Genomic DNA, 12267 nt, shown 5'->3' on the forward strand with positions numbered 1-12267 from the left:
AACACTCCTGGGAATGAAAGAGCTACAAAATGGTCAGAAGCTAGGACCCTGAACAACTTCTGGAGCAGTACTATGCAACTAGTCTGGCCCACTCACCTCTAGACTGCTTTGTAAAAGAGAAATTTCAATCTGACTTAAATCACTGCATTTGGGGGCTCTTTACTACAGCATCTTAGCTGACACCCCTAGCAATAAGCTTTTGAGGCTCACGGTCTCCAGGCAGGAATTTCCAAGTCTCACATACTCTACCTAGCCCAGTAATTTGTATTCCAAAGTTCAGATTATACTAGTACATAAAGACTAGTCTTTCCCCACCATACAACGTTAATCCTGTTGTTAAACCTGCCCCCACCCACCCAGCCTACAAGACACTCTCAGCTCCTTATTTGTGTACACAAGGTCCTTTCAAGACACGGTCCCACCCTCCACACTCTGCTCACTGCAGACATTTACTTCACCTACATCTCATGTTCTGGATGTTCCCAGAAGGCAAAATGCACATGAAGAACTATCTGCTCACACTTCTGGCCAAGTGGAATGGCCTTTTCACCACTCCCATCCCACACTCTATCCCACCCATGAGGCAATTTTTTACTAAATCTTAAAAAACCCAGCCCCAGGGCTTCCCTGGTGGCACAGTGGTTAAGAGTCTGCCTGCCTATGCAGGGGACACAGGTTTGATCCCTCGCCCGGGAAGATCCCACATGCCGCAGAGCAACTAAGCCCGTGCACCACAACTATTGAGCCTGCGCGCCTAGAGCCCGCGAGCCACAACTACTGAAGCCCGTGCGCCCAGAGCCCGTGCTCTGCAACAGGAGAAGCCACCGCAATGAGAAGCCCACGCACCGCAATGAAGAGTGGCCCCCATTCGCCGCAACTAGAGAAGGCCCGTGCACAGCAACGAAGACCCAGCACAGCCAAAAATTTAAAAAACCAAATAAATAAATTAATTTAAAAAAAAAAACCAGCCCCACCCAGGTGTCCGCTCCTCTGATGAGATGGGGCTGGGAGATGCTCTCTTCAGCTCCTTGCCTGGGTGGGCAAATCAGGCTCTAGGGCCAGCAGAAATCCTCGTTTGAGGGTCCCACCGAGTTCCCCGGTCAGAGTGCTGCAGCTGAGCAGAGCGGCTGCTTGGGACTACTGCTCGGGCGCTGCAGAAAGCCTTCTTGGAATCTGACATGTTATCACTTTGGGACTGTTGGCCAGCTGCTCCTGACTTGGCCACATGAAGGCTCAGACTGTCCCAGTCTCTGAACTGAAGAGGACCGACACTATTAGCATATCTCTCACCGCCATGAATGCAAGGTATTTCAATGAAGAGTATCAGGAGGACATCTACAAATCCCAGACTGGCATGTGCAAGTTCTGAGGAATGCTGGAATAACCCAATGTATCTGGGTGACCTTTGGAGAAAGCTGAGACAGAGCTACAACAGGGCAGTGGCTGACACCCAACTCATAGCCCATGTTCTCCACCAGTGTGGCTGACAGGGTCCTGGTGTTCCGGCCGACTGTCAGGCCTGAGCTTCTGAGGTGGGAGAGCCGAATTCAGGACATTGGTCCACCAGAGACCTCCCAGCCCCATGTAATATCAATCGGCAAGAGCTCTCCCAAAGATGTCCATCTCAACCCTAAGACTCAGCTCCACTCAATGACCAGGGAGCTACAGTGCTGGACACCCCATGCCAAACAAACCACTGAACCAACCTTAACCACTGGGGGCAGACACCAAAAGCAACAGGAACTACGAACCTGCAGCCTGCGAAAGGAGACCCCAAACACAGTAAGTTAAGCAAAACGACAAGACTGAGAAATACACAGCAGATGAAGGAGCAAGGTAAAAACCCACCAGACCAAACAAATGAAAAGGAAATAGGTAGTCTATCTGAAAAAGAATTCAGAGTAATGACAGTAAAGATGATAAAAAATCTTGCAAATAGAATGGGAAAAAATCCAAGAAATGTTTAACAAGAACCTAGAAGAACTAAAGAGCACACAAACAATGATGAACAACACAATAAATGAAATTAAAAATTCTCTAGAAGGGATCAATAGCAGAATAACTGAGGCAGAAGAACAGATAAGTGACCTGGAAGATAAAATAGTGGAAATAACTACTGCAGAGCAGAAGAAAGAAAAAAGAATGAAAAGAACTGAGGACAGTCTCAGAGACCTCTGGGACAACATGAAACTCACCAACATTCGAATTACAGGGGTCCCAGAAGAAGAAGAGAAAAAGAAAGGATCTGAGAAAATATTTGAAGAGATTATACTTGAAAACTTCCCTAATATGGGAAAGGAAATAGGAAATAGTCAATCAAGTCTAGGAAGCACAGAGAGTCCCATACAGGATAAATCCAAGGAGAAACACACCAAGACACATATTAATCAAACTATCAAAAATTACATACACTTCCCTGGTGGTGCAGTGGTTAAGAATCTGCCTGCCAATGCAGGGGACATGGGTTCCAGCCCTGGTCTGGGAAGATCCCACATGGCATGGAGCAACTAACCCCCGTGTGCCACAGCTACTAAGCCTGTGCTCTAGAGCCTGCAAGCCACAACTACTGAGCCCGTGTGCTGCAACTACTGAAGTCCGCGTGCCTAGAGCCCATGCTCCACAACAAGAGAAGCCACCACAATGAGAAGCCCGCGCAGAGCAACGAAGAGTAGCCCCCGCTCGCCGCAACTAGAGAAAGCCTGCACGCAGGAATGAAGACCCAATGCAGCCAAAAATAAATTTAAAATAATAATAATAATAATAATAATAATTAAATACAAAGAAAAATATTAAAAGCAGCAAGAGAAAAGCAACAAATAACATACAAGGGAATCCCCATAATGTTAACAGCTGATCGTTCAGCAGAAACTCTGCCTGTCAGAAGGGAGTGGCAGGACATATTTAAAGTGATGAAAGGGAAAAACCTACAACCAAGATTACTCTACCCAGCAAGGATCTCATTCAGATTTGATGGAGAAATTAAAACCTTTACAGACAAGCAAAAGCTGACAGAGTTCAGCACCACCAAACCAGCTTCACAACAAATGCTAAAGGAACTTCTCTAGGCAGGAAACACAAGAGAAGGAAAAGACCTACAATAACAAACCCAAAACAATTAAGAAAACGGTAATAGAAACATACATATCAATAATTACCTTAAATGTAAATGAATTAAATGTTCCAACCAAAAGACATAGACTGGCTGAACGTATACAAAAACGAGACCCGTATATACATTGTCTACAAGACACCCACTTGACACCTAGGGACACATACAGACTGAAAGTGAGGGGATGGAAAAAGATATTCCATGCAAATGGAAATCAAAAGAAAGCTGGAGTAGCAATTCTTATATCTGACAAAATAGACTTTAAAATAAAGATTATTACAAAAGACAAAGAAGGACACTACATAATGATCAAGGGATCAATCCAAGAAGAAGATATAACAATTGTAAATATTTATGCACCCAACATAGGAGCACCTCAATACATAAGGCAAATACTAACAGCTATAAAAGTGGAAATCGACAGTAACACAGTAATAGTAGAGGACTTTAACACCCCACTTTCACCAATGCACAGATCATCCAAAATGAAAATAAATAAGGAAACACAAGCTTTAAATGACACATTAAACAAGATGGACTTAATTGATATTTATCAGACATTCCATCCAAATACAACAGAATACACATTCTTCTCAAGTGCTCATGGAACATTCTCCAGTATAGACCATATTTTGGGTCACAAATCAAGCCTTGGTAAATTTAAGAAAATTGAAATCGTATCAAGTATCTTCTGACCACAATGCTGTAAGACTAGATATCAATTACAGGAAAAAAACTAAAAAATACAAACACATGGAGGCTAAACAATATGCTACTAAATGAACAAGAGATCACTGAAGACGTCAAAGAGGAAATCAACAAATACCTAGAAACAAATGACAATGAAAACATGACGACCCAAAACCTATGGGATGCAGCAAAAGCAGTTCTAAGAGGGACGTTTATAGCAATACAATCCTACCTCAAGAAACAAGAAACATCTCAAATAAACAACTAACCTTACACCTAAAGAAACCAGAGACAGAAGAACAAAAGAAACCCAAAGTTAGCAGAAGGAAAGAAATCATACAGATCAGATCCAAAATAAATGAAAAAGAAATGAAGGAAACCATAGCAAAGATCAATAAAATTAAAACCTGGTTCTTTGAGAAGATAAACAAAATTGATAAACCATTAGCCAGACTCATCAAGAAAAAAAGGGTGAAGACTCAAATCAACAGAATTAGAAATGAAAAAGGAGAAGTAACAACTGACACTGCAGAAATACAAACGATCATGAGAGATTACTACAAGCAACTACATGCCAATAAAATGGACAACCTGGAAGAAATGGACAAATTCTTAGAAAAGCACAAGCTTCCGACACTGAACCAGGAAGAAATAGAAAATATAAACAGGCCAATCAGAAGCACTGAAATTGAAACTGTGATTAAAAATCTTCCAACAAACAAAACCCCAGGACCCGATGGCTTCACAGGCGAATTCTATCAAACATTTAGAGAAGAGCTAATGCCTATCCTTCTCAAACTCTTCCAAAATATAGCAGTGGGAGGAACACTGCCACAGTCATTCTATGAGGCCACCATCACCCTCATACCAAAACCAGACAATGATGTCACAAAAAATGAAAACTACAGGCCAATATCACTGATGAACATAGATGCAAAAATCCTCAACAAAATACTAGCGAACAGAATCCAACAGCACATTAAAAGGATCATACACCATGATCAAGTGGGGTTTATCCCAGGAATGCAAGGATTCTTCAATATACGCAAATCCATCAATGTGATAAATCATGTTAACAAACTGGAGGAGAAAAACCATATGATCACCTCAATAGATGCAGAAAAAGCTTTTGACAAAATTCAACACCCATGTATGATAAAACCCTCCAGAAAGTAGGCATAGAGGGAACTTACCTCAACATAATAAAGACCATATATGACAAACCCACAGCCAACATCGTTCTCAATGGTGAAAAACTGAAACCATTTCCCCTGAGATCAAGAACAAGACAAGGTTGCCAACTCTCACCACTATTATTCAACATAGTTTTGGAAGTTTTGGGCACAGCAATCAGAGAAGAAAAAGAAAGAAAAGGAATCCAAATCGGAAAACAAGAAGTAAAACTGTCACTGTTTGCAGATGACATGATACTATAGAGAATCCTAAAGATGCTACCAGAAAACTACTAGAGCTAATCAATGAATTTGGTAATGTAGCAGGATACAAGATTAATGCACAGAAATCTCTTGCATTCCTATACACTAATGATGAAAAATCTGAAAGAGAAATTAAGGAAACACTCCTATTTACCATTGCAAAAAATAAAATACCTAGGAATAAACCTACCTAAGGAGACAAAAGACCTGTATGCAGAAAACTATAACACACTGATGAAAGAAATTAAAGATGATACAAACAGATGGAGAGATATATCATGTTCTTGGATTGGAATTACCAACACTGTGAAAATGATTTTACTACCCAAAGCAATCTACAGATTCAATGCAATCCCTATCAAACTACCACTGGCATTTTTCACAGAACTAGAACAAAAAATTTCACAATTTGTATGGAAACACAAAAGACCCTGAATAGCCAAAGCAATCTTGAGAAAGAAAAATGGAGCTGGAGGAATCAGGCTCCTGGACTTCAGACTATACTACAAAGCTACAGTAATCAAGACAGTATGATACCGGCACAAAAACAGAAATACAGATCAATGGAACAGGACAGAAAGCCCAGAGATAAACCCATGCACATATGGTCACCTTATCTTTGACAAAGGAGGCAAGAATATACAATGGAGAAAAGACAGCCTCTTCAATAAGTGGTGCTGGGAAAACTGGACAGCTACATGTAAAAGAATGAAATTAGAACACTCACTAACACCATCCACAAAAATAAACTCAAAACGGATTAAAGACCTAAATGTAAGACTGCACACTATAAAACTCTTAGAGGAAAACATAGGCAGAACACTCTATGACATACATCACAGCAAGATCCTTTTTGACCCACCTCCTAGAGAAAGGGAAATAAAAACAAAAATAAACAAATGGGATCTAATGTAACTTAAAAGCTTTTTGCACAGCAAAGGAAACCATAAACAAGACGAAAAGACAACCCTCAGAATGGGAGAAAATATTTGCAAATGATGCAACGGACAAAGGATTAACCTCCAAAATATACAAGCAGCTCATGCAGCTCAATATCAAAAAAAAAACCCACCCAATCCAAAAATGGGCAGAAGACCTAAATAGACATTTCTCCAGAGAAGATATACAGATTGCCAACAAACACATGAAAGGATGTTCAACATCACTAATCATTAGAGAAATGCAAATCAAAACTACAATGAGGTATCACCTCACACGGGTCAGAATGGCCATTATCAGAAAGTCTACAAACAATAAATGCTGGAGAGGGTGTGGAGAAAAGGGAACCCTCTTGCACTGTTGGTGGGAATGTAAATTGATACATCCACTATGGAGAACAGTATGGAGGTTCCTTGAAAAACTAAAAATAGAACTATCATACGACCCAGAAATCCCACTACTGGGCATATACCCTGAGAAAACCATAATTCAAAAAGAGTCATGTACCACAATGTTCACTGCAGCTCTATTTACAATAGCCAGGACATGGAAGCAACCTAAGTGTCCATCGACAGATGAATGGATAAAGAAGATGTGGCACATATATACAATGGAATATTACTCAGCCATAAAAAGAAACGAAATTGAGTTATTTGTAGTGAGGTGGATGGACCTAGAGTCTGTCATACAGAGTGAAGTTAAGTCAGGAAGAGAAAAACAAATACGGTATGCTAACACATATATGTGGAATCTAAAAAAAATTGGTTCTGAAGAACCTAGGGGCAGGACACGAATAAAGACTTAGACGTGGAGACTGGACTTGAGGACACGGGGAGAGGGAGGGATGGGCTGGGACGAGGTGAGAGAGTGGCATTGCCATATATACACTACCAAATGTAGAATGGATGGCTGGTGGGAAGCAGCTGCATGGCACAGGGAGATCAGCTTGGTGCTTTGTGACCACCTAGAGGGATGGGATAGGGAGGGAGGGTGGGAGGGAGACGCAAGAGGGAGGGGATATGGTGATATGTGTATAACTATGGCTGATTCACTTTGTTATACAGCAGAAGCTAACGCAACACTGTAGAGCAATTATGCTCCAATAAAGATGTTGGGGAAAAAAAAAAAAACAACCCAGCCCCAAAGACCCCAGAGAAGCTTCTTTAAAACCCCAAAGCAAAATGCCTTCCTCCCTCTACTATGCTTCAATATTCATTAAGATATTTATCATTCTGAGCTCTATGGATTTAGTTACATGTCTGACCTCAGAGCTAGAATATATGTTCCAAAGACAAAGTCCCTGAAGGTTAAGATCATGCCTTGTCCATTTTCTTTACTTTAGCATTCAGCTCAGGATCTGGCTCATACTCAATGAGGGCTGAATGAAAGAAGGAAACAATTTAACAGCTGGCATGTTTCAAAACTCTATACGCACATTATCACTCTTACCTATTCAGTGCAAATGCATAGTGGAATTTAATGTTATGCTGGTCAGCCAAATCAGACGTCGGCAGCATTTCCAGTGTTTCTACCAGCTTCACCATTGCATCATAGTCCTGTTGGCAAGAGGTCCCAAGGTGAGAAAGACAGGAAACACCGCTCTTCGCAGGTTTTTTTGAACGAACATGAGACTGCCTCAGCATTTAACTACAAGCCTTTCCCTACAGGCAGCATTTAGTGACGTTAAAGCCCTTAAAAGAATAGCAATGAGATTAAAAACAACAAGGTGGATGAGAGAGAAGACAGAGAAAGAATCACTGCTATCAGAGGTCACAAAAGGACCGAGGAAAGGAAGTTAGATTCAAAGACGATAAAAGAAAACAAATGAGCCCAGCAGCCAGGAAAAGCTACCACATTTTGAGTGTGGGAGAGTTAACACCAGCAGGGCTGTGGGTTAAAATGAACGGGACATAAACATGTAGGAAATCTTACAGTTATTTGCCACGTAAATGGGGGGAAACATCCCAATCCTTCCTATTTTGTCAGAAACAATCACATTCATCTAAACTAGAATTTCTCAACCTTGGCACTACTGACATTTGGGGGCTGGATAATTCTTTATGGTGGGGGCTGTGCTGTGTATCGTGGGATGTTAAACGGCATCCGTGGCCTTGACCCACTAGATGCCAGGAGCACCTCCCCCTCCCTCCTCGAGTTGTGACAACCAAAAATATCTCCAGATACTGCCACATGTCCCCCGCTTGAGAACCACAGCTCTAAACTGCATAATTACCCAGGGAGAAATTGCTACCGTGTTTGTCTCAGCTGTGTCCCCTCCAAGCAGTGCCATCTGCTACCCTTTCAGCCGGGCTTACAATCGTTTCGGGCCAACTCGCTGACAGCCAGCCACAGTTAGCAGATGAGGACTTCCCACTGAAATCTCTTGTCTGTTTTGTGGCTTTACACCTCGATGCTGCTACCCAAGGAAAGGGAAGGCAGAGTATTGCCAAGAAGCTTCTGGCTCACCCTTGAGCCCGAGAGTCCCACCAACGGAAGGTTATAAAGAGGAGGGATGCGTGAAAGCAAGGGCAGAAGGAAGCCAGCAGCTCAACAGAAGAAAAACTTCAAAAAAGGTCATTCCCATTCTCTTGTTCCATGGGGCATAATTTAATCATCATAATTCCTAATAGCATCTGCTATTAAAATCAATTAGATGCAGCTGTTTATCACCAGGGGCACGTTCCCTAAGTGGCTGACTCTGTTCTCGGTTCAGGTCGTAAATGGAAGTCTCTCTCATTCAGATTTAAAGACCCGTGGCCAACAACCTCCAATATGGCTTTGTAGAATTCTGCAGGTTATGTATGTTGCCCTGTGTTCCTCCAATGGAAAGGAAGGCAAGACATCCTTAGAAATGGCTCCACAGCATTAAACTTGGAGGGAGGAAACGACTGATTTCCTCCATGGTACCATATTCTACAAACCCTGTCTCAAGAACTCTCCAGAAGCCTCTGTCACTTGTCTTAGAATAAACCCCTGCATTCCCTGGGTCCTGGACTTGCCTCTGCTACTCCTGCTCTCCCTTTCACTAACAGGTAGTGGTAAACAAAGAAGGAAGTGACAAAGGCCTAAAGGAAGTAACAGAGGAGTTAAGAGCAAAGAGGACAGAGCCGGTTGCCTCAGTTTGAATCTTGACTTTGCCAACTGCTGTGTGACCTTAGGCAAGTTACTTAACTTCTCTGTACCTCATGTTCCTCATTTGTAAAATGGGGATAATCCAAGCGTACACCCCATAGGCTTATGAAGAGGATTAAGTGAATTAGGACTTGCAAAGGGCTTGGAACAACGCCTAACACAAAGTGCACATAAACTGTTTAATTCTAATTCCTTTTATTAAGCAGTACTGTTTCTGAGATTTTGCTGGAGTGGCCTTCTGATATGACAAAACCTTCTTCAATATTTCCACCACAACAGATATGCGAGGTGACCTATGACCTAGCCACATCCCTATTTTGTCTGTAAAACAGCTACCTAACCATACACCTAGTGTAAGAGTACTTCATATGAGAAATTCCTCATGTCAAGGAAGACCTGTGATAGCCTCAGACGAGCATATTTCATACCTGGATATCACGATAGGACAGCAGTAAATTAATGACGATGTCTGAGGTCAGAACCTCGGTATTGTCCATGCGGAGTTTGATGCGAGCCAGCTCCTTCGCCAGTTCATCACCCTGGTATTTCTCTCTGGCTCTCCGGATGTCATTTAACAAGGCTTCTTTGTAATAAGCACTGGAGAGGAAAACAAGAAAACCTCCAGTCGCATCCATGTGCATCCAGGACTGTGTTGCCCTTAGCAGCTCAAACAAACTTGGTTCTCGTTGACAGGACTTAGGCTAACACATGGGGGCCTAGCCCAGACCTCAGACTCCCTGCATCAGCAAACAGGAGACACGTCCTACTTGTGAGTGACATTCTGTAAAAACTCACCACTAAACAGTAACAAAGAAATATCAGTTCATTATGACCTTGAAAATATTTTCAAACTTGACCCCATATGTATCTGGATGACCCACAAGACTTGCTACCCACCCCAGCCCATCCCCCTCTCTCTGGTATTTTCAAACACAAAGAAGACAAGAAAGTACCTTACTTGAATAGTAATTTCCCCCACGATGAAGAGATTTTCACAAAGCTGAACAAAACTCCAAAGCCATGAAACAGAGTAAAATGAGAACTTCTTTAAAATGTATCTATCAGGTGTCCCCAGCTAGTAATCACAAAGCTTTTTGCAGCTGGTTGAGAGCCAGAACCTGGATGTGTCCACGAGCAATCCAAGAAGCCGTGCCTGGATGCTTATGGGCAACCTCGGCCTTTTACCCCCTACTCCCCTTGTCATTTTTGACAGCCAGAGTGCTTTTCTAATGTAAGACGTAAAACTTCCTTCATGTGGGCGTCTAGATAATAATAGGGATGTATGACAACATTTCGAGCAGTTTAAATCCACACTGGAATGTCTCACCATAGCCCCTCAAAGAACCAATGCTAGTATCTGGTATTTGGTTTAAAATCTTTAAAAATGACCGAATTTGGTATACAGAGGCCAACTTATAATGACCATAGATTGACTTAAATATGTTGTCTACGCTCCAAGTAATTTTTTTTTTGTGGAGACTGGGCATTGCCAAGCTGTAATACTGTCAACCCATTAAGCAGTTGAAATGTTTTAACTGTAGACAGTAAAATTAGGCTGTTTGTTAAAAAGAATAAGTTCAGTAAGTAATATTCTTCAGAGAATGAAAAACAACACCTAAGAATAACAAATGTCACTTTTAATAGTTATAAAACTATGTCAAAAAAAGTGTTTACCGTACACAGCCTGGTCCAATGCTTATAATAAGATCTCAATGAACATTTCAGGAATTAAGTGATGGCCCTCAGAAAGTGCTCTGATAAAATTATCAGTGCATTGCTTTAATTTTTATTTCCTTATTTGTCTATTGCTTATTACCCCAATGATGAGCAAATTAGCAGATTCTACTAATGTTTAAAATTCTATGATTAATCAAATGAGTCATTAAGTTGGGTGACAACCATTGTCCATTTGCTGGACTATAAAGGCATCAAAGCTATTAAAGTGTTATTAGTTCAGCCTGACAAGTAAAAATTTATACTATAGTTTAGACTTGTTTTCAAGGGTAATTCTGAAAAATAGTTTTAATAAACTAAGAAACCTAATAAGAATGGTAACTTGTAAGTAAATGAACAAAACACCGAATTAAATATGGCTTGGAGACATCATATATGTAATAAACATGCAGCCATTTCTGCCTCTGGTAACCAGGGAAGATGTTGCTAATCAATGTGGACTTAGAAATAAATGGCTTCAGGGACTTCCCTGGTGGTGCAGTGGTTAATAATCCGCCTGCCAATGCAGGGGACATGGGTTCGAGCCCTGGTCTTGGAAGATCCCACAAGCCGCGGAGCAACTAAGCCCACCCGCCACAACTACTGAGCCCGTGCACAACTACTGAGCCCTCACGCCACAACTACTGAAGCCCGCGTGCCTAGAGCCCATGCTCCACAAAAAGAGAAGCCACTGCAATGAGAAGCCCGCACACTGCAATGAAGAGTAGCCCCCACTCGCTGCAACAAGACAAAGCCCGTGCACAGCAACAAAGACCCAACACAGCCAAAAATAAATAAATAAATAAATAAATTTAAAAAAAAGATTACAAAAAGAAATAGCTTCAAACCCCTTTTCCGCACAGGGCTCCGGGTAGCCTTTATCAATCTATCAAAGTTGGCACTTGAGCTGAAAATTTATCTGCCATCCCTGTTACAGATGTTTTAAACCATAAGCACCATTTACCCTCTCACCAACCCTTGCCAGCTATCAGGTAGTTCAAGGAGTGGAATCAACTAACAGGTACTTCAAGTTCTCTGAAATTAAACCAAATCAAAAGAGTTGTTTTCCTACTGAAACATACATGAAGTGAATGAGAAACAAACTTGAATCTACTTCTTGCAAAGACCTTGCTCATCTAGCAGACTCAAGCTAGCCTACTTCCTTGTCAGACCTGAAAAGATGATACTGAGAGAGTTCTCTCCCTGAGCTTCACTAAAATTGTCACTGTGCAATAAGACAATAGTTAG

The 12267-nt window shown here is 41.6% G+C and overlaps 1 protein-coding gene across 1 annotated transcript in view; it reads right to left on the reverse strand.

Moving 5' to 3' along the window:
* Positions 1-12267, reverse strand: part of MAP3K15 (mitogen-activated protein kinase kinase kinase 15) — a 148330-nt gene that overhangs the window by 83299 nt on the left and 52764 nt on the right. Inside the window, exons 5-6 of the mRNA XM_036839721.1 lie at positions 9735-9903; positions 7624-7730 (exon numbers count right to left, since the gene is read on the reverse strand). Coding sequence (XP_036695616.1) covers positions 7624-7730; positions 9735-9903 — 276 coding nt within the window. The remainder of the gene's footprint in view (positions 1-7623; positions 7731-9734; positions 9904-12267) is intronic.

Source organism: Balaenoptera musculus, chromosome X (genome assembly GCF_009873245.2).
Source record: "Balaenoptera musculus isolate JJ_BM4_2016_0621 chromosome X, mBalMus1.pri.v3, whole genome shotgun sequence".
Taxonomy (NCBI): domain Eukaryota; kingdom Metazoa; phylum Chordata; class Mammalia; order Artiodactyla; family Balaenopteridae; genus Balaenoptera; species Balaenoptera musculus.